General features: G+C 40.7%; 2 protein-coding genes across 4 annotated transcripts; both read left to right on the top strand.

Moving 5' to 3' along the window:
* The first annotated feature begins 54 nt into the window (after window positions 1-54).
* LOC124340766 (dynein axonemal heavy chain 12-like) lies at window positions 55-17915 on the top strand. 3 transcript variants are annotated; one of them, XM_046793382.1, is made up of 54 exons: window positions 55-291; window positions 395-420; window positions 494-821; window positions 886-1169; window positions 1231-1420; window positions 1488-1655; window positions 1727-1883; window positions 1952-2120; window positions 2181-2285; window positions 2347-2608; window positions 2671-3068; window positions 3132-3285; window positions 3352-3408; window positions 3478-3575; window positions 3646-3753; window positions 3824-3936; window positions 4002-4153; window positions 4217-4392; window positions 4450-4678; window positions 4742-4945; window positions 5021-5190; window positions 5264-5382; window positions 5444-5610; window positions 5673-5912; window positions 5975-6140; window positions 6211-6296; window positions 6384-6521; window positions 6589-6723; window positions 6783-6946; window positions 7017-7203; window positions 7268-7366; window positions 7428-7555; window positions 7624-7805; window positions 7870-8071; window positions 8138-8312; window positions 8410-8576; window positions 8646-8838; window positions 8907-9112; window positions 9183-9339; window positions 9407-9585; window positions 9646-9809; window positions 9874-10064; window positions 10130-10321; window positions 10389-10507; window positions 10585-10991; window positions 11064-11137; window positions 11203-11289; window positions 11363-11429; window positions 11503-11656; window positions 11720-12293; window positions 12378-12599; window positions 12673-13144; window positions 13211-15130; window positions 15214-17915. In XM_046793382.1, the coding sequence occupies exons 3-54, from the start codon at window positions 543-545 to the stop codon at window positions 15831-15833; spliced, it is 11826 nt and encodes a 3941-aa protein (XP_046649338.1). In that variant the 5' UTR covers window positions 55-291; window positions 395-420; window positions 494-542; the 3' UTR covers window positions 15834-17915. The 3 variants fall into 3 exon arrangements, 2 of the variants coding, with proteins under 2 accessions (XP_046649338.1, XP_046649337.1); XR_006918179.1 differs by having other exon boundaries at window positions 55-821; window positions 15214-16888; window positions 16953-17915; XM_046793381.1 differs by having other exon boundaries at window positions 55-821; window positions 15214-15835; window positions 16579-17915.
* On the top strand, window positions 16909-19502 carry LOC124340725. Its single transcript, XM_046793334.1, has 4 exons — window positions 16909-17559; window positions 17998-18096; window positions 18152-19406; window positions 19489-19502. The coding sequence occupies exons 1-4, from the start codon at window positions 16909-16911 to the stop codon at window positions 19500-19502; spliced, it is 2019 nt and encodes a 672-aa protein (XP_046649290.1).
* The last annotated feature ends 1317 nt before the right edge of the window (window positions 19503-20819 follow it).

Here is a 20819-nt window from a genome sequence, read left to right as displayed (position 1 = left end):
TATCAATACCTATTTAATCTCTTTCTTGTTGTATCCCTACTATCGACCATATTTTAGAGCGTCCTAGTGATCAAACGCTAATGAGTTTTGTTTACTCATTGGTCTGTTGCTAGTTTCATTGAAATAACAAAAAAATCTGACCCTATCCACGGCGCAGGTCACTTTATTCATGCAATTTTATATCAGTAAGAAAAATAGTTGGATCGGCCGTGTTTGTTTAGGAATGATAGCAATAGTCCCGACTGCGAGTCGCTCAACAGACATCGATCCAACATCCGGTTGTCCTTGCAGGTAACACCGTTGAACTTCATTCTCTTCAACACCCACCCCAACAACTAATAATAACGTATTCAATGTTCTTGCGGTTCTTGTTTTCAACGTTGGATAATTATAGATATTTTTAGGTCTATTGTTTAAAAGGTGAGTGTTTATCTTCTCATAGATTTTAGAATAAATTCATTTATGTTAAATTACAGCTATGCTGCCTTGTTAGAATGGTCAAAACAGCTCCCTGATTTAAATACGTCCAAAATCAGACAAAAATGAATAGACGGAAGATCAAACAGCAAGTCAGCGAAAAGCAAAAGCTGACTGAAGTGATGGCCGATATCCGCGAAAAGGATCGCGAAAGGATAGTTTTCTTCCGTCAGATTGGAGAAATTGCTGATAGATATGCTTGGAAAGGCATCCACCAGAACGGCAATCATGGTAAGAAAAAACGCCCGACAGGAAGAATTCCAGCTATTCCTACAAGTATAGTCCCTCCCGGGAATAAGTCAATGGTTCCATTTCCCTCTCTGTGGATGGAGTCCGTTTTTAAAGTAAGTGCCACAGTATAGTTTTACATGAAAAATAGTAAAAGAGACTAATCTGAGAGTTCTATAGCGTGTTGGATTAGAAATCCGGAACCAGTCGTTGACGAATGAGCTTAAACAAGAAGTAGATTTGGATTACTGTACTGCAATTAAGAACATCAAGACATCCAATTTAGTAAAACCACCAATTTCAGCTGGAGAATATGGACTCGTACTGGATAACAGTAAAAATAGTTTCAAAGAGGCTCTTCGTGTTATTCAACGCAATTTAATTCGATGTCATCCTCTAATTCATCGGCCGGCCGTTCATTTACGCTCAAAATTGATCAATGTTCGATTGAAACCACTATTAAGGTAATTTGGACAGTTTCTACTTAAATTTCAAGAATGCCTTATAAGTTATAGCCCATTATAGAGGAGAGTACATATCACTTGAGGACATGATTGATTCCATTTGGTCGGAATGGAAGAAAACTACAGATGAATTCAAGGAAGCCGCACTCAGCGTTCGCCAACGAATACTCATCAAAACGAAAAACAGTCCAACAGCAGTTCAACGACTAGCCAGAATTGATGCCACTGTATGCGTCATGCTTTCCTTGCAGGTAATCCGCAAATCAGTTTGATTTATCCATATAGATTATAGATTTATCACTATATATTAATGTGAAGGTCCAAGAAACTTGTGCAAGACTGATGAAAGATTTGGCAGTTTTACTTGGAAGCCCCGCATTCGTTCCATTATCGATTGGCGTTGGCTGCTGTAATCAAGAAAATGTGATCACCGTTACTCACACAGCTGAAGATATCGAAAAGGCTCTATTGGATCTTCTCGAAAAAGTAAGAAAAAGTTTCCAGTTTCACTAACAAAACAAATAGGCGATCCTATATATTGTATTAAATCGCAATAGATTACTGTCAATGTACCTTTCGATGCTGATGCTATCCCTGCAAAATGCAACCTAAGTCTCACCGTACCGACTGATGTGCAGTTAATTTTCGAAGATAGTATCCGACGTTTTTCCGCTAAGTGCCGTGAAGAGAAAGATTTCTATCTTAAAGAATGTGGTAATTTATGTCATCAATTGTAAATACTCAGATCAAAATCACTCAAAGGAATCATATTTATTTCAAAGACACGCGCTTTGGCGATATCATTCGTGGAGAAGTAACCGCTAAAACAGACGAGCTTTTGGCTGCTGAAGAATGTAGCATCGATGTGTTTATCCCTGCAATAATTAAACTTCGTTCTCGGCTTAAGCAGGCTGGCCTTCTTTGGGAAATCTACCCTTACCATCGTTTATGGTATTACGTTTTCTTTACCGAATTAATGTCGCCCTAATTCTCCGTCGATTACTTCTTTAGGTTCTTGAATGTGGAATTGAAGGTCGAGATTCACAGCCAGTTGACAAATGATAAAACCCGTTTGAAAGAGTGTTTGCTAGGAAAATATCGCAAGGAAACTAATCGGTGATCAATAAATTGATATTCCGTTCATAATCAATGAATTTATATTAATGATATTTTAAAGGTTGCTGGCGGAATTGGATCGAATGAAAAAACAGATTCTGCAGCCTCCTTCAAACACAATGGAACTGCTGGGACGTAGTGCCTACTTGGAGGAAGCTCGCAATAAACCCCTGAACGATCTGATCGCCTCTATGACAGCACTCAAAGGACTTTTCGTTCGGCTTACAGAGATTGTCACTTATAGCGATGCTGATGTTATAAGATCTTCGCAAGCATTCTTCGGACCTGACGAGATTGTACCTATGCTTGACGATGGCACTGAGGTATATTGTGAACTCTAATTTTATTCGACAAACACAAACTAAAGGATAAATTTTGCAAGTAGTTGATCGCAAAATATCGGAGGCAATTCGAAGATCGCTATCAGGAAGTACTTGAAAAGACACAAAAAGATTTGAAGCGCTTGAAGGTGAAAATGAAACATTTTAACAATTGTGGTGACTGGGAATCGGTAGAGCATTACGTTAAAGACATTACGACAATGTCCCGTAAAGTTCAAGAGATTCAAAAAACAGCCAACTGGATTACCCAAGAAGAAATTCAGCTCAAGTACCCCATCACATCATTCCCGGAAATTGTAGAGATTAACAATTATATTGAGCCCTACATTCGCCTTTACGTCAGCGTTCACTCTTGGCGAAAACTGCTGAAACGCTGGTTAGATGGTGATTTCCATAATTTGAATGCTGATGATATAGAAAATCAAACGGACGAAATGTCGAGGTATGATGCTCATTTTTTGTGCTTTTATTTTTACGAAAGATGACGTGTTTACCAATTATTCAGGGAAATGTTTCGACTCCAAAAAGTGTTTCGAGCTAGAGGAAAACAATTGGAAGTTGGTAACGCTCAGTCAAGAAAAGCAAACGAAGGCGCCAACCAAATGGGATCATCTTTAAAGATGTGTCAAAGAGGGCTAGATGACGTGAAAGATTTCAAGGTGCCCCTTAAAAAATGCGCGGTGGTTGTGTTTTAGAAAAACTAATGTTACAAAATTACGTCATAGGTACAATTACCGCTAGTTGGAGTTATATGCAATCCTGGTCTAAGGGAACGACACTGGGTTTGTTGTGTCATTTAAATTGCACAATTTTTTATTGGTAAATCTAATATGGCAATTCAATCTTATTAGAAAGACATGTCGGAGCTAGTAGGCAAAGATTTAAAGCCAAACACCGGAACGACGCTGAGAAAGTTCTTGAATCTCGGCTTGATGCCCTATTTAGAAAAGTGAAAATTTGAAATCTCATGTCCTTTTAACATTCACACGTGTAAGAATTTTGGTGTTACCTTGTTTCAGGTTTGAAGTGATCAGTGGAGCAGCCAGCAAAGAATTTAGTTTAGAAAGAGGCATGAAATCTATGGCTGAAGAATGGAATGTCGTGGTTTTTTCTACCGCCAAATACAGGTACCGCAAGTCGGATGTAAACGTATTAATTTTGCCATGTTTGGCATAAAGATACTGACCTCTTTGACAGAGACACAGACACACCTATTTTGGCAGGCGTGGATGAAATTCAAGCTCTTTTAGACGACCACCTTATTAAAACACAAACCATGAAAGGATCGCCTTTCGTCCGACCAGTAGAAAGTATTTTATTTCTTTGGCTTATTCCTCCTTTAAAGAAATAATTACTTTAATTTCATATTGAACAGAGCAATTACTCGCATGGGAGAGTACTTTGTTGAGAATTCAACAGACTATCGAGGAATGGCTGGTAGTTCAAAGTCAGTGGCTGTATCTGGATCCGATTTTTTCATCACCAAATATTATCGATCAAATGCCTGAAGAGGCTGCTTTATTTAAGGCATTTTCATTAAAATCTGGATTATATCTACATTCTTGATCTCATACATTAACTTTCCTATAGAGCGTCGATTCAATCTGGCACAGCGTTATGAGTGCACTGGTTTCAGATCCAAATGTGATGCAAACAGCCGGATCGGTAGGATTGCTAGAACAGTTGACCCATTCGTCAAAACTTCTTGAACAAATCAACTTTGGTGTCAACGCGTACCTCGACAAAAAGCGGCTATATTTTTCAAGGTTTACCTTCTAAGCAAACTATTTTTAACTGGTTGTTTGACTTGTTTATTGTATTAGGTTCTTTTTCCTTTCGAACGAGGAAATGCTGGATATTTTGTCAGAAACGAAGGACCCGCTGAGAGTACAGACTCACCTTAAAAAGGTCTTTGAAGGGATCGCTTCGTTAGAGTTTGATGAGGATTATGTTATTCACGCAATGATCAGTCCGCAAGGAGAGCGAGTTCCATTCATCAATCCAGTAAGGACTGCAGATGCTCGAGGAAGCGTTGAAGTTTGGCTTCTTCAGGTATTTTCTAAACATTATTATAATCAATCCTTTTAATAATAGAACTAAATTTGTTTTCTGAAGGTTGAGGAAGCTATGATTGATGCGTGCCGCGGTACAATCCAGCAATCGCTAAAAACCTGCGTCGAATCAAGCCGACACGATTGGGTAGCGAAGACCCCGGGACAAGCTGTACTCTGCGCCGCTCAAGTTCAATGGGCGGCTGGTATCACTCACGCTATTATGCAAGGACCTAAAGCGCTGAAGCAGTATTATAAGGACCTATGCGTATGTTACACCCCAGATTTATTTTAATTTGTATGGTATCAGAGCTTATGAAAATTAGGTTCTGTTTCTTTATAGTGTAAATTGAACGAGAGCGCTTCGCTGGTAAAAATGCCTTTGGCTAAATTAGCGCGTACTACTTTGGGAGCTCTGGTGGTAACAGAAGTACATACACGAGATCTCGTCCATGAACTGATAGAAAATGATGTCACCGACATAAACAACTTTAGTTGGATTTCCCAATTACGGTATGGAATTAGCGTTTTCTTAAAACAATTGTGTAATACTTGATAATTTTCGATTGCCATTTTTTTTCATTAGCTATTACTCAGAAGAAAACAACGAAATTCTTGTAAGGATGATTAATGCTACATTGAAATACGCATACGAGTACTTGGGCAATACATCGAGATTGGTTATCACACCACTGACTGATCGCTGTAAGTTTTTCATTTAAGTTGTTTGTGGTTATTTGTAAAATCTCCCGTTTCTTTACACAAGGCTACCGAACACTCATCGGAGCATACCACTTGCATTTGAGTGGTGCACCGGAGGGTCCAGCTGGAACGGGTAAAACCGAAACAACAAAAGATTTGGCCAAAGCACTAGCCGTCCAGTGTCTGGTATTTAATTGCTCGGATGGTCTGGATTATGTGGCTATGGGAAAGGTAGAGTGAAATTTTGAAAACTTATGAGATTCATTTGATGTATTTTATGTGGTTCTTTTTAGTTTTTTAGGGGTCTTGCATCATCCGGAGCATGGGCATGTTTTGATGAGTTCAACCGAATTGAGGCTGAAGTGTTATCAGTGGTTGCCCAGCAAATGCTCTCTATTTTACACGCCATTCAATCTCACATGAAGACTTTCATTTTTGAAGGGATTGAACTTAAATTAAATCCCATGTGCTTTGTCTGTGTAACTATGAATCCTGGATACGCGGGTCGTTCTGAACTGCCAGACAATTTGCGGGTAAACCCACAGACTTAAAAAAGCTAAAACTTAATTTTAAAAAAAATTATATTCAAATGTAGGTTCTTTTCCGGACTGTGGCCATGATGATTCCTGATTATTCAATGATTGGAGAGATCTCACTTTACTCTTACGGATTCACAGATGCGCGTAACCTAGCCACAAAAATTGTCACCACCTATAAACTTTGCTCTGAGCAGCTGTCCACGCAGTCACATTACGATTACGGTATTGAAATAATTCGAAACATTTATTTATTTAGAGCGGAAATCCTAATTTGTGGAGCAATTTTTCACAGGTATGCGTGCTGTGAAGTCTGTGCTGGTAGCCGCTGGTAATCTCAAAGTCCAGTCACCGACCGACGCAGAAGACTCCCTTATCCTTGTGAGTTTTGTTTTATTGAAGCATTTCTACATGATCTAATTCGTTTACGTTTTAAAAAATATCTGGCCCCATCCTGAATGGAAAAAGCGATCCTTAATGGATGTAAATTTGCCCAAGTTCTTGGCTGGAGATCTTACTCTATTTCATGGTATCATAGCTGATCTTTTTCCTGAAATTCCTCTGCCTCAGTCTAAACACAATGCTTTGCTGGCTGCCATTCAACAGGTTTGAAGTTGTTTTCTTTATTATTTGCTATCGTGTTTCCAATTTCTTAATCTGAATTTAACTTTAGGCTTGCGATGAGAGAGACCTGTTGTTGACGGATAAATTTGCACAGAAAGTGATCCAAATGTACGAGATGATGTTAGTCCGACATGGATTCATGCTCGTCGGTCGACCAATGGGAGGCAAATCGACAGTGATTCAAGTGGGAAAAGTCTTAAATTATTAATTTTCATTACCTTTATTTTCATTAAAACTTCGAAGGTTTTGGCAGCTGCTTTGAATTTTCTTTCAACGAAGGATAACGAAGAAACTGGCGTCATTTATCGCACGCTGAATCCGAAAGCGGTTACACCCGGATTGTTATTCGGCCAGTTCGATCCTGTAACTCACGAATGGGTTGATGGCATTGTGTCTCTCATATTTCGGTAATGGACGAAGGTTTCTTTATTCTTTTTAAAAACTTCGTTGAAACTTTCTTTTCTTTCGACCCTGTAGCGAACTATCAACTTCGGAGTCAACAGCCCGAAAATGGATCATCTTTGACGGACCGGTAGATGCTGTTTGGATAGAAAATCTCAACACAGTATTGGATGACAATAAAAAACTTTGTCTAGCGTCGGGTGAGATCATCGGCCTCACACCATCGATGTCTTGTATATTTGAAGTCATGGATTTGGCACAGGTTTGATACGCCAGAATTGTTTAACACCTTTGATTGATTGCAAACTCAATGATCATTTCTATAGGCGTCACCTGCAACTGTTTCTCGTTGCGGTATGGTTTATGTCGATCCCGGTGATCTTGGTTGGCAACCCCTCTTTCATACCTGGCTTAAGTCCTTCACGGTAAACAAAATGTTACTTAATTAATTAAGCTAGTGGTGGTTTAAGAACCTTCTTCTGACAGTCAAACTGGAAAGCCGCATTAGAACCGGTACTCATCAGTCTGATTCAGTGGCTTGTTCCAGCCTCTCTTAGTGGCATCCGCAAATTTGGTGTCGAGTTGCTGGTTGTGGAGGAGAACAGCAAAGTCTCGTCAGTACCTTTCGTCTTCTAGACAGTAGTTGTCACTTTTTCTTGACGACCCTTTTGATGCGTTTAAGGTTTCTCTTACGTATGGTGCAAGCTTTAATGCAACGGTGTTGTGCCGGATTGAAAGATGTCAGATATGGCCGTGCCTGGCTGCAGGCTTCAATACTTTTTGCGCTCACGTGGACAGTTGGCGGAGCTCTAGAAAGCGAAAGTCAGATCAAATTTGACACCTTTGTGAGATCGCTGTTGTCAGGTAATTTATAACAATAGTTATAAAACTGTTAGTATTAGTATTTAATTTTAGTTTATTGTTATAGGAAAAAGTGAGGCCTTTCCATATCCAACAAGTGCTGGACGTTGGGAGTGTCATTTACCTTCTGACGGAACCCTTTATGATTACGTTTACGAGTACAAGCAGCGTGGTCAGTGGCGTCAGTGGGCTGAAACTGTCCGGAATATACCCATTCCTGATGCAAAATCTCTTAAGGAACTTACTATACCTACGGTTGACACTGCAAGGTAACTTCAATTTGAGCTCTTAACCGAATAAATTCTCTTGCATTTTCCCATTTATTATTTGCGCAGGTACTCGTATCTATTGGATCTAAGCATAGCTAGCCGTACACCAATACTACTTGTTGGCCCCACTGGAACGGGAAAATCTCTTTGCATCCAGGAAAAAATGAGTGGATTCAGCGATGAAGAATTCGCCTCCCTTTCTCTAACGTTCACTGCTCAAACATCGGCAGCTCAAGTTCAGGTAAGAAATGCTGCTTAGTTATTTGTCTAGTTATTTGTAAGTATCTGTTAGCTGAATTCTCTGGCTGGATTGTTATTAACTGATTGGTTCTGGAAAGGATTTGATATTGAGTCGGTTAGAGCGGCGCAAAAAAGGTATCTATGGTCCACCGGCCGGTCGTCGATGTTTGGTTTTTGTTGATGACCTCAACATGCCAGCAAAAGAAACTTATGGAGCACAGCCATCTCTAGAACTTCTCCGGCAGTACTTTGATTATCATCAATGGTAATTTAAAAACATTAATAAAATAAAATATTGCACCACGGCCGTTTTATATATCTACTTTTCCTTTAGGTATGACCGCAAAGAGGCTAATCTTCTGGATATTCAAGATATTCAAATTTGGGGAGCAATGGGTCCTCCTGGTGGTAGTCGTCAAGAGATATCTCCACGATGTCTACGCCATTTTCATATTATTGCCATCAATCCGTTCTCCGATTCTACAATGACCCATATCTTCAGTACCATATTAACAATCCACTTAAGCGTAATTCATCGATTGTTTTTTTTTATATAAATTTGTTATGGTATTCTAGGTCAAATTTTGATTTTTAGAAAGGAGGATTTCCTCCAGACGTCTTCAGTCTTGTCGGTTCTATCGTTTCTGCAACTTTGGAGATCTACCGTGCAGCTTTAAGAATACTCCTCCCCACACCATCAAAAGCTCATTATGTTTTCAGTCTGAGAGATTTTGCTCGAGTCATTCACGGTTGTTGTCTCATTCAAAAGGATGCTGTTGAGAACCGTAGAACATTTTTGAGGTACTTTTTCTTTCATCTTCTAGAATTTAATATGCCACATTCTTCACGCAATTTCTTTCATTAAATATAGGCTTTGGATTCACGAAGTATTACGCGTCTTCGGTGACCGACTAGTTGACGAGAATGACACCAATTGGTTGTACAACATGCTTCGTGAATGCGTCCGCACCCATTTTCGGGAGAACTTTGACGGTTTACTTGAACATCTTGGTCGCACCGATGGCAGAGTACGTATCCTGAAAATTGCGCTATTGATTCACTGTTAAAATGATTCAACTATTTATGATTCGTTAGGTGACGTTGGCCAGTCTAGAAAATTTAATGTTTGGAGATTATACTGTGCCAGACTTGCTTCAAGAAGACAGAACTTACAAGGAGGTTACCGACGTGACGCGGCTCGATTCGGTCATTATGAGTTACATCACAGACTATAATAATACGAATAAATCCCGATTGAATCTCATCCTTTTCCAGTACGTTATAATAGTCTCTTAGTGAGCTGAAATAAGAAATAATATCTTTTTATTGAATAGATATGTGCTAACACACTTGAGCCGGATTAGTCGCGTGTTGCGGATTTCAGGTGGTCATGCTCTGTTGATTGGTGTAGGTGGATCAGGAAGACAATCCCTAACGAAATTGGCAGCTTCCATGGCAGGATACACGCTTTTTCAGCCGACTGCCAAACCTAATTACGGTAATATTTACTCTTCTAATTATTAGCTTGTTTAGTTGAGTAAATTTATCGTATTGGGTTACAGGACTAAATGAATGGCGCGAAGATGTAAAACGTGTACTGCGAACGGCTGGTGGTCTTGGTCGTGACGTTGTCTTTCTAATTTTGGACTCTCAACTCAATAATGCTTCGTTCCTTCAAGACATTGATTCAATGCTAAACAGTGGCTTGGTACCTAACATCTTTTCTGTGGAAGAGAAGCAAGAGTTGATTGAAGTAATTTAACTTTTTTTTTTAAATAATTTTGACCAATTAACTTATCGCCTTTTTATTATCTTTAGTTGGTCAGGAAAAATCGACAGAGTGCCCCACAAATGGAAAGCAGCCCGGCGTCGCTTATGACTTATTTTGCGCAGCAATGCAAAGATCATTTACACTTGGTGTTGGCATACAGCCCATTGGGATCCAGCCTACGCGATAGTGTCCGATATTTCCCTTCTTTAATTAACTGCTGCACCATCGATTGGTTTGAAGTAATTCTTTTATTTTTCTTTAAAAAAAAAGTCGGTTCTTAAATAATTCTTGTGTAACGTGATGTAGGCATGGCCAGAAGAAGCGTTGGAAAACGTAGCTGTAAGCACAGTAGAGACGATCGAAATTCCCGCTGATACAAAACGTCAAGTAGTTGTGGCGTGCAAATATTTCCACACTACGGCAACGTAAGCGAAAAATAATAAGAAATTATGTGAATTGCTATCGTATTAATGTTTGCAACTATATCATTCTGTGGAATTAGGAAATACGCAAACATGTTTACGCTTAAACTAGGTCGACCAGTTTATGTCACTCCGGCGTCTTACCTATCACTATTGGACGGATTTCGCAATTTGATGTCGGAGCAACAGCAACAAATCAGGCAGGCAATTGAGCGATATCGCAGCGGTTTGTCTCGCTTAGCTGAAGCGTCCGCTCAAGTCAACCAGATGCAGATCGAATTGTCAGAACTGCAACCAAAACTTGTGGAAGCTTCCAAACAAACGGATCTCATGATGAAAACTATTCAACAAGAATCTGCGGAAGTAGAGAAAACGTCGACACTGATTCGAGCCGATGAAGTTGCCGCAAACGAGGAAGCTGCAGTTTCTACAGCATTGAAAGCCGAATGTGAAGCTGATTTAGCCGAAGCATTACCTGCATTAGAAGGTCCGTAATTGTTTATCAGATGGTTATCATCTATCTTATAGCTTGTTAAGTAACGCATCGCATTGATTATAGCTGCTTTGGCTGCTCTCGATACTCTCAAACCCGCTGATATTACTTTGGTTAAATCAATGAAGAATCCACCGAAGGTGTGTATTTTTAAAATATTTCGTCACCATATTTAGTATTTTCAATTAAATATTTCTCAATGAAGGTTATTAAAACGGTTATGGCTGCCGTATGTGTTATGAAAGACATCAAACCGGAGAAAATTCTTGATCCTGATGGTTCCGGCAAAAAGGTAAGGAATCCTAAAAGTCTTAATTTATTATTGGGAAAATTATGCAACAAATTAACGAAACGCATTTAACTAGATCCTTGACTTCTGGGGGCCCAGTAAAAAGTTGCTCAATGATTTAGGCTTTCTTACTCAATTGAAAGGTTAGAAATATTATAACTTATAAAACAATTTTTAGCACTGAATTAACCGTTTTAATATCGTTTAACATTATAGAATACAAAAAGGATACGATCCCGCCTCACATTATGCAGCGAATTCGCACAGAGTTTTTACCGAATCCAGATTTTGAGCCATCAGTTGTTGCTAAAGCGTCCAGCGCAGCTGAAGGTCTTTGCAAATGGGTGAAAGCCATTGAAATCTACGACAAGTAATCGTCATACATTTAACGCTAAATAGCATTCCCTTAATAAAACTGTTTTTATTTAATCAGAACGGCCAAAATTGTAATGCCGAAAAAAGCCAGGTTAGCTGCAGCCGAGGCTAGTCTTGAAGAGACGATGAATCTGTTGAACTTGAAGCGAAATCAGTTAGCTGTATTAGAAGCTCGGCTGGCTCAATTGAAAGATGATTATGCCGAAGGATGCAGAAAACGGCAACAGTTGTCCGACGATGTTGACATGTGCTCCAAAAGACTCAGCCGAGCATCAGCTTTGATTGGTGGCTTGGGAACGGAAAGAGAGCGTTGGTCAGATGCCGAGATCAAATTAATGGATAAATTGGAGAATTTGACTGGAGACATTATGCTCTCCGCTGCTGTGATGGCCTATATGGGTCCTTTGACATCGGCCTTCCGCGATCAGTGTTCCGCCGATTGGGTTCAATTTACCACCAACTTGGGAATACCGTGCTCAGCCCGTTTCAGCTTGTCTGACACGCTTGGTTCTGCCGTTCGGATTGAAGGTTGGACAGAAGCGGGTCTCCCTAGAGATAGTTTTTCTATTGATAATGCAGTCATGGTATACCATCAAAAGAAGTGGCCACTGCTTATTGATCCACAAGGCCAAGTATGTGAACAACAGTTTGAACTGATTTTTCTCGTGTACTGTGACACATTTTCTCAACAAATTTGCAATTGTTTTTATTTCTAGGCGAATGCGTGGTTAAAATGCTGGGAACTCGATCGAGGTTTAGTCGTCTTACGAGCCGGCCAATCTGACCTTCTCCGCCAGTTAGAACAAACAATTCCTTCTGGACGTCCTGTACTTATTGAAGAAGTAGGCGAAGAACTTGATCCTTCCTTAGATCCCCTTTTATCGCGCTCCATTCAGAAGCAAGGTGGAGTGGAAATGATACAGATAGGTGATGGAATGGTAAACAATAATATTGGCCTACAATAATTTTTCGCTACAGCCGAGTGCATCATCTTTACGATAATGTATCTAGGTCGAATATCACCGCGATTTCCAGCTATACATGACTAGCAAGCTGCGAAATCCTCATTTCCTTCCAGAAGTAACAACTAAAGTTTTAGTCATCAACGCCGCCATCACTTTGAAAGGCTTGGAGGACCAATTGCTCGGAATTGTGGTTGCCGAAGAAAGGCCAGACTTGGAAGAGATGCGTCAAAGGTTGGTCAAAGAAGGTGCTGCGTGTCGCTCAGCCTTGCAAGAAGTAGAGGACCAGATATTGGCTACGTTGAGTAAAGGGGGTAACTTGTTGGAAGATGAAGCGGCCATTCGTGTTTTGGACGAATCTAAAGTACTTTCGGCTGAAATCGTTACAAAGCAGCAGATGGCTTCAGAAACGTCAGTACGGATGGAACAATCAAGACAGGCTTACATGCCAGTATCCCAGCACGCAGCAGTTCTCTTTTTCTGTTTGGCGGAATTAATCAACCTCAGTCCAATGTACCAATGTAAGTTGAGTGTTTCGCTCGTAACATAACGTGGAATTTATTAACTGTGCTATTTTCCGTCATCAGATTCCCTTAAGTGGTTCATTCGACTATTTCTTCACTCTATCCGCAACTCAAGCCGCCCGGAACGCGTTGAAGAACGGCTGGAGATACTTCAGAATCATTTCGACCGTGCATTGTACACCAACGTTTGCCGGAGTCTTTTTGAAAAAGACAAACTTCCATTCAGCATGGCTCTAACTTCTTCACTTATGATACAACGCGGAGAAATGTCCTCCGCTGAGATCGACCTCTTTCTTACAGGCAGCAAGAGTTTGACCCGCGGAATAGCAGCTGAATGCCCTGAATGGCTCAGTTTAAAGACGTGGGATCAAATCTGTCAGTTGGCGGGTGAGCCACCCTTCATTGACGCCAATCGATCCTTGATGCGAGGGTCAGATCAGTGGCAATCTGTCGCCGATGCAATCAATCCCTACGAAATGGATTTGCCAGAAGACTGGAATAAGAAATGGAAACCATTCCAGCGGCTCCTTTTCCTGCGCTACTTGGCACCCAGTAAAATTGTTCGTATGGTTAGAACATTTGTGGCTGAACAACTTGGCGTGGAGTTCGTCCAGCCGCCTCCGTTCGATTTGTCTTGCTCTTTTGATGACTCAGATTCAACTACTCCGTTAATCTTCCTGCTAACTGCTGGCGCTGATCCTATGGCCTGCTTACTTCGATTTGCTGAAGAGTATCGATCTGGTGATGGAACGCTTCACATTGTTTCACTTGGCCAGGGACAGGGCGTCCTAGCTGAAGAAAAAATCCGCCAGGCGATCGTCAGTGGAGAGTGGGTCATCCTACAAAACTGTCATTTAGCAGCGTCGTGGATGCCCGCCCTGGAGCGCATCTGTCAAAAATTGGGCAGCCAAACTATCCATCCCAAATTTCGACTTTGGTTGACCAGTTATCCATGGGAAAGCTTCCCAGTATCTATATTACAGAACGGTGTTAAAATCACGAACGAGCCTCCTGTTGGATTAAAAGAAAATGTACTCAGAACTTTCAATCCTGATCCTTTGGACGATCTTGTTCAACAGCAAGATCAACTTGAATGGCCTACCCAAAAAATGTTGACCCTTCGGAAACTGAGCTACTCTCTCTGCTTTTTCCACGCACTGGTACAAGAAAGACGGACCTACGGTGCTATAGGTTGGAACATACCTTACGCATTCGATGATTCTGATTTGCAAATTTCACTGAAACAAATTCGCATCTTTGTGACTGATTACGAACAAGTCCCATATCAGGCACTGCAATACTTAGTAGGAGAATGTCATTATGGTGGACGAGTGACAGACGATTGGGATCGGCGTACGCTGAGCACTCTACTGGCAGATTTCTGCAATCCAGAATTGGTTGAAAATCCTACATATTCCCTTGTACAACCAGTGCATCCAATGTACCATCTGCCACATTCGGCTGATTACGAATCATTTTTGGAGGCAGTCCAACGTTTGCCGGTTTTGCAAGCACCAAACGTTTTTGGAATGCACGACAACGTTACTATTGGACGCGATTTGCTCGAAGGAGACTATCTACTAAGTAGCCTTCTTTCTCTGCAAGGTTGCTATTCTTCCGGAATAGACGAAAGTGAAGAAGGCGAGCAAGCTGAAGGAGAAGAAACTCGGGAAGATTCAGGCGAGAAATCGCAACAGCAAACTGCTCCGCCTCCAGCAGCCTCATCTCAAAAGAAGCCTACGGACGCAATTTTGAATGAAATGATTCAGGATTTGATCCAACAGTTACCGGACAACTTTGATTTGGATTTGGCTGAGGAAAAATTTCCGATTAATTATCTCCAACCACTGAACACAGTTCTGGTTCAAGAGATGGGACGTTACAATCGACTGGTCGGTATCATCCGCACAAATCTTGGCTCACTGCAACGAGCTGTTTGCGGGCATGTAACAATGACGGCCGAGTTGGAAGCTACTGGAAAAGGTTGTAAAAATCTAAATTTATTGTTTTCTGTTTTATTTTCCTGGACGGCACACTAATAGATATGTATTTTTTTTGCATTTCAGCATTACTAAGCAATCGTGTTCCAGCCGTCTGGAGAGCAGCTTCTTATCCTAGTCTAAAACCAATGCGAGGCTATTTTAGTGATTTACTGGAACGGTTGCAGTTCTTCAGATCGTGGTATGAAGAAGGTCAGCCAGTGATTTTTTGGCTTCCGGCTTTCTACTTTCCTCAATCCTTCCTTACTGGGGCTCTGCAAACAACGGCTCGTAAAAACCGAATCCCAGTTGATTGTCTTTACCACCACTGCCGAGTTATGAGTCCCCAAAAATTTGGCAATCTTGAAACCCCTCCAACGGAAGGAGTTTACGTCCGTGGTTTGTTTCTTGTTGGAGCTCGCTGGGACGGTGACGAGGAAACCTTAACCGAACAACGTCCCAAGATTTTATGGGAAGAAATGCCCGTTCTCTGGCTGAATCCATCCGAACATCTTAAAGCTGGTAAACAGATGAATCAACAGGACACCTATACGTGCCCACTTTACCGTACATCTGAGCGACGGGGAGAGCTGTCAACAACAGGTCATTCTACTAACTTCGTTATGTCGCTCGAGCTGCCGACCAAAATACCACACACCCATTGGATAAAGCGAGGCGTGGCCCTTATCACTCAATCAGACGATTAAATGTAAGTGTTTGAATCCAAAAACCCTCCGTTGATCTGTCATTAGATGTAAGATAAGATATGAATACTGGTATTTCAAAGTTACTTCACTTTGTAAAACACTAAATAACGTAGTTAAATGACTAGTTGTGTTGAAAATGTAGAAAATCGCTTTTTAACAGCAAATTGAAGCATTGTTTCTCTTTAATTATTTTTTGAGTTCCCCTTGTAATTACGTCAAGTTCCATGCCGTACATTTAGTAAGTTACTTATCTACGCTTACACTCAGAGATGCCGCGATCGATTGCTGATCAAGATCGATTGTGATCGATCGATCCGTTTTGCTGATCGTGAAACGATCGAACGGCAGCTCTGCTTACACTGATAATGAATAGATAAAAAAAAAGATAACGACTGGACTACATATGACGATATGCATACACCATGAAACATTTAGGAGTATGTGTTCAAGTTATTCACTTCATTGTTGAACCGTGGATGAAATGCTAACTTGAGTTATTAAAAATTAAACGTATTATTTAGTAACATTATTGCCGTGTATAACATACTAAATCAGTGACTAAAAAAGAATTGAAATGAAGCAAGGAAACATTTCAATATCGAAACTCAATTGCAAAAAGGTTTTTGTGATATTTCTGATTTTAAACGTAGTGCTCGCAGTTGTACTGTTTGGAAGACAAAATGAAAATTTCAGTTTTCAACAGCTCTATTCGCCTTCTAACACATCTTTGTTTGATGTATTCCAGAGTGCTCCAACACTGCGTGAAAATAAAACTATTTTGATATGGAACAGTGCACATCGGATCGAGACGGCCGCATTTGGATTTGAACTCGACTCATTTCGCCGGCATGGTTGCGAAGTTTCTGATTGCATTGTTTTCGACAATGCAACATCACACGAATTATTGCCGCTTGAAGATTACGATGCAATCATTATTCACATGCATGAGCTGTAGTTAACACACCTGCCAGAATTTCAGAGAAAATCACATCAGCGCTTAATTTTTCTATCGCAAGAATCGCCTACTACACTGCCCATCGACGTAACTAAGTTTGGTAATTACTTCAACTGGACGATGACTTACAAACTTAATTCGGATGTTCAATTACTCTACGGTAGAGTTTCACCGCTTCCGACAGCACCCAAAACTTCAGAAGAAACGCTCAAAATGATTGAAGAAACGCATCTCTCATCAACCAAAAACTACGCTGCCAACAAAACCTCGCCGGTCGTTTGGATGGCATCTCATTGTGGTACTCACAGTTTGCGAGAAACTTACGTGCGTCAGCTTGGAAAATTCATCCCTGTCGATGTTTATGGCGGATGCGGTAATTTGAGTTGCTCTCGAAATCACTCACACTGGCTATCTTTCCCGCAGTGCTACAACGTATTGGAGGAGAAATACAAATTCTATTTGTCGTTCGAAAATTCAATCTGCACCGATTACGCCACGGAAAAATTCTTTGAGATTCTGAAGCACAATATGATTCCGGTCGTCTACGGAGGAGCCAACTATAGCCAGATCGCACCACCCCATTCTTACATTAATGCACTGGATTTTACTCCGGAGAAATTGGCCGTGTACCTGAAACTTGTTGATTCCAACGACACGCTCTACAATGAGTATTTCTGGTGGAAGGATCACTATGAGGTAGAAGCTGGAGTGGAACAAATGGCCAGCCACGGTTTCTGCGACTTGTGCAAGAAACTTCACCAAGATCAAGGTGTAATCAAGTACTATTCCGAGTTAGTTTCGGAGTGGCATTACAATACGCAATGTCATCAGTTTACTTCTTGGGAAACTCAAAGTTAGCAACAAATTATAACCATCATTTTCATACTTACCATGGCAAACTTTCTTAACCTCTGATCCCATTCCGCGTTTGATTTGGTTTCATTTATTTATCTGTGAGTTCTATGTCTATAATATCTGCTAGGGAACTGATTAAATGTATGTTAATCGAATAGCTAAAAATCAACTAAATTGTTACATTTGGAACATGATATGGAATAATGAACCATTAATAAGAAATCCGTTAAAAGTCACGTTTTCTGCAACGAAATAAAAGAACCTGAAACAGCTGTGCTTTTGTATATTAGTTTCATGTTTCGCTTTCATTTGATGTCTGAATCGAATAACATTTTTATAAATTTTTTTTCTCAGTCATCCTTAACGTTGAAGGAACACGGACGTCAATCCGACGATGCATGTTCATCAACAGTGAAAATTTACTTCTGCTTTTCCGATCGACAGTTTAGTCAGGCAAGATAAAAGAAAAAGTTGTTCTTTAGGATTATATTTACAAATGTTATTTAAGGATAACGATCAAAGTTCAAAGAAAAACGAAGCCTTAATTGAAGTTATTCAAGTTGGTCATCGACTTTTGAACTTGTACTTTATGAAGATGTTGCTAACATTTATAATCGCTATCGTAGTTCTCGAGGTAGTTCTTACGATGGTCCCATTTGAAAAATACGTCACAGGTTCAAATCTACAACAGATTAACTTGTCGTCTGACAAACCAATTTTCGATAAGTTTTCGAGAGTAAAAAATCGTGGAAACAAAACTATTTTGATATGGAACAGTGCACATCGGATCGAAACGGCCGCATTTGGATTTGGTTACCAGCCCTTTATTCAACATGGATGCGAAGTTTCTGACTGCGTCGTTTTCGACTATGCAACAACACCAGAATTATTGCCTCTTGAAGATTACGATGCAATCATTATTCACATGCATGAGCTCTGGTTAACACAACTACCAGAATTTAAGAGACAAGCGCATCAGCGCTTAATTTTTTTTACACAGGAATCGCCTACCACCATGCCAATCGACATAACTGAGTTTGGTAATTACTTCAACTGGACAATGAGTTACAGACTTAATTCGGATGTTCAATTACTCTACGGTAGAGTTTCACCGCGTCCAACAGCACCCACAACTGCAGACGAAACACGAAAAATGATTGAGGAAACGCATCTTTCATCAACCAAAAACTACGCTGCCAACAAAACCCAGCCAGTCGGTTGGATGGTGTCTCATTGCGATACTAACAGTTTGCGAGAGACTTACGTTCGTCAGCTTAGTAAATTCATCCCTGTCGATGTTTATGGCGAATGCGGTAATTTGAGTTGTCCCAGGAATAATGACCATTGGTTGTCTTATCCGGAATGTTACACCATGCTGGAGGAGAAATACAAATTCTATTTGTCATTCGAAAATTCAATCTGCACCGATTACGCCACGGAAAAATTCTTTGAAATATTGAAGCACAAGATCGTGCCGGTCGTCTACGGAGGGGCCAACTATAGCCAGATCGCGCCACACCATTCCTACATTGACGCACTGGACTTTACTCCGGAGAAACTGGCCGAGTACCTGAAACTTGTTGATTCCAACGACACACTCTACAATGAGTATTTCTGGTGGAAGGATCACTATGAGGTAGAGGCTGGAGTGGATCAAATGGCCAGCCACGGTTTCTGCGACTTGTGCAAGAAACTTCATCAAGATCAAGGAGTAAAGAAATTCTACCCTGAGTTAGTATCAGAATGGGATCCGAATAATAAGTGTAAGCTCACGAATTCTTGGAAAAGAAATTCTTAAAACATCCTATAAAAGTCTTAATACTTTTCCCTACATTGTTATTAAAGCTCATGAAATTTAATACACATGTTTTGCTCGTTGGTTAAATAGGTTTTCCCTTTTTTCGTTTAGTGATTGATTTTATTTTATGTGTTTTTAATTGACCGCACATTATTACATAGGGCCATAGACTAGGTTTCGCCGTAAATGATTGATCCCATTAGATGATTATCCATCTAGCTTAAATGAAATGATAAATATACCTTGCACTGTTGCTGTGATATGCGTCGGTTGTTTCTTGGTTTTTTTTATCACTAATTTTATGGCAGCCGCAGCCCTTCCTAAACCGGTAATAAATAAGTGGCCTAGGTTTAAGCCGGACCCTTTAGCTGAATCTTTCTTGAGCCAGAGATAGAATAATATAAAATGTTTCTGTACATCCCTACTTGAGCACTTCAACAATCAGTCTCATCAGTGTTGACTGTTGAACTTGAACGCGGATCGGTGGATGCGGTTCTAAGCCGGATCTGTACCCTTGGCCCTTCACGATTGGATAGAGACCCTATCCTAATCCTCTGTCGTAATCTCAAGATTTCAAGCTAGGTTAAAGCAAATAAAAGTGCACCGTTCAAGTGATAGAAGTAGCTAAAGAACTGAATTTATCTTTAAGTTACATGGCAGATACAGAGCTGCACTGCAGCCCAATATAAACCAGTGCGTTGCAAACATTTTCGTTGCCCTATATATTATGTAATAGTTTTCATGCAAAGCAATAATGTTTTTTACGATCTACAATATCCCTAGAATTCAAAAATTCAATGTTGTTGTGTCTGTGGGCCCACCCGGATCTCGGCCCACCTGACTGAATCTCGGCCCAGTAAGATCTCGGCCCACCTTACTGAATCTCGGCCCACCCGGATCTCGGCCCACCCGGATCTCGGCCCACCTGACTGAATCTCGGCCCACCCGGATCTCGGCCCACCTGACTGAATCTCGGCCCAGTCAGATCTCGGCCCATCTTACTGAATCTCGGCCCAGTCAGATCTCGGCCCACCCGCATCTCGGCCCACCTGACTGAATCTCGGCTCACCCCAATCTCGGCCCACAATTAGGCGGAGCCTAAAGATAGCCGTGCAGATGGCGTTGTAGTTATCTCGGCCCACCACTGGGTGGAGCCTAAGCCGTCCGGACCTTTATAAGCGCCCTCTGGTAGGCCACAGTGCTGCCACTATGTCGGATTTGTCAGTTTTTGCAGGATTTTCGAAGTGCTTGCATGACATTTGCAGGACGTAAGATTTTGCAGGATTTTCGAATTTTTTGTCGGATTTCTGGTAATTTTTGGGGATTTTTTGAATATCTGGTGATAATTGTATTAATCAATTGAAATTTGCAGTAGACA

Source organism: Daphnia pulicaria, chromosome 5 (assembly GCF_021234035.1).
Source record: "Daphnia pulicaria isolate SC F1-1A chromosome 5, SC_F0-13Bv2, whole genome shotgun sequence".
NCBI classification, from domain to species: Eukaryota; Metazoa; Arthropoda; class Branchiopoda; order Diplostraca; family Daphniidae; genus Daphnia; species Daphnia pulicaria.
Note: the sequence above shows the minus strand (reverse complement) of the source record. Positions and strands in the feature narration are given on the sequence as shown.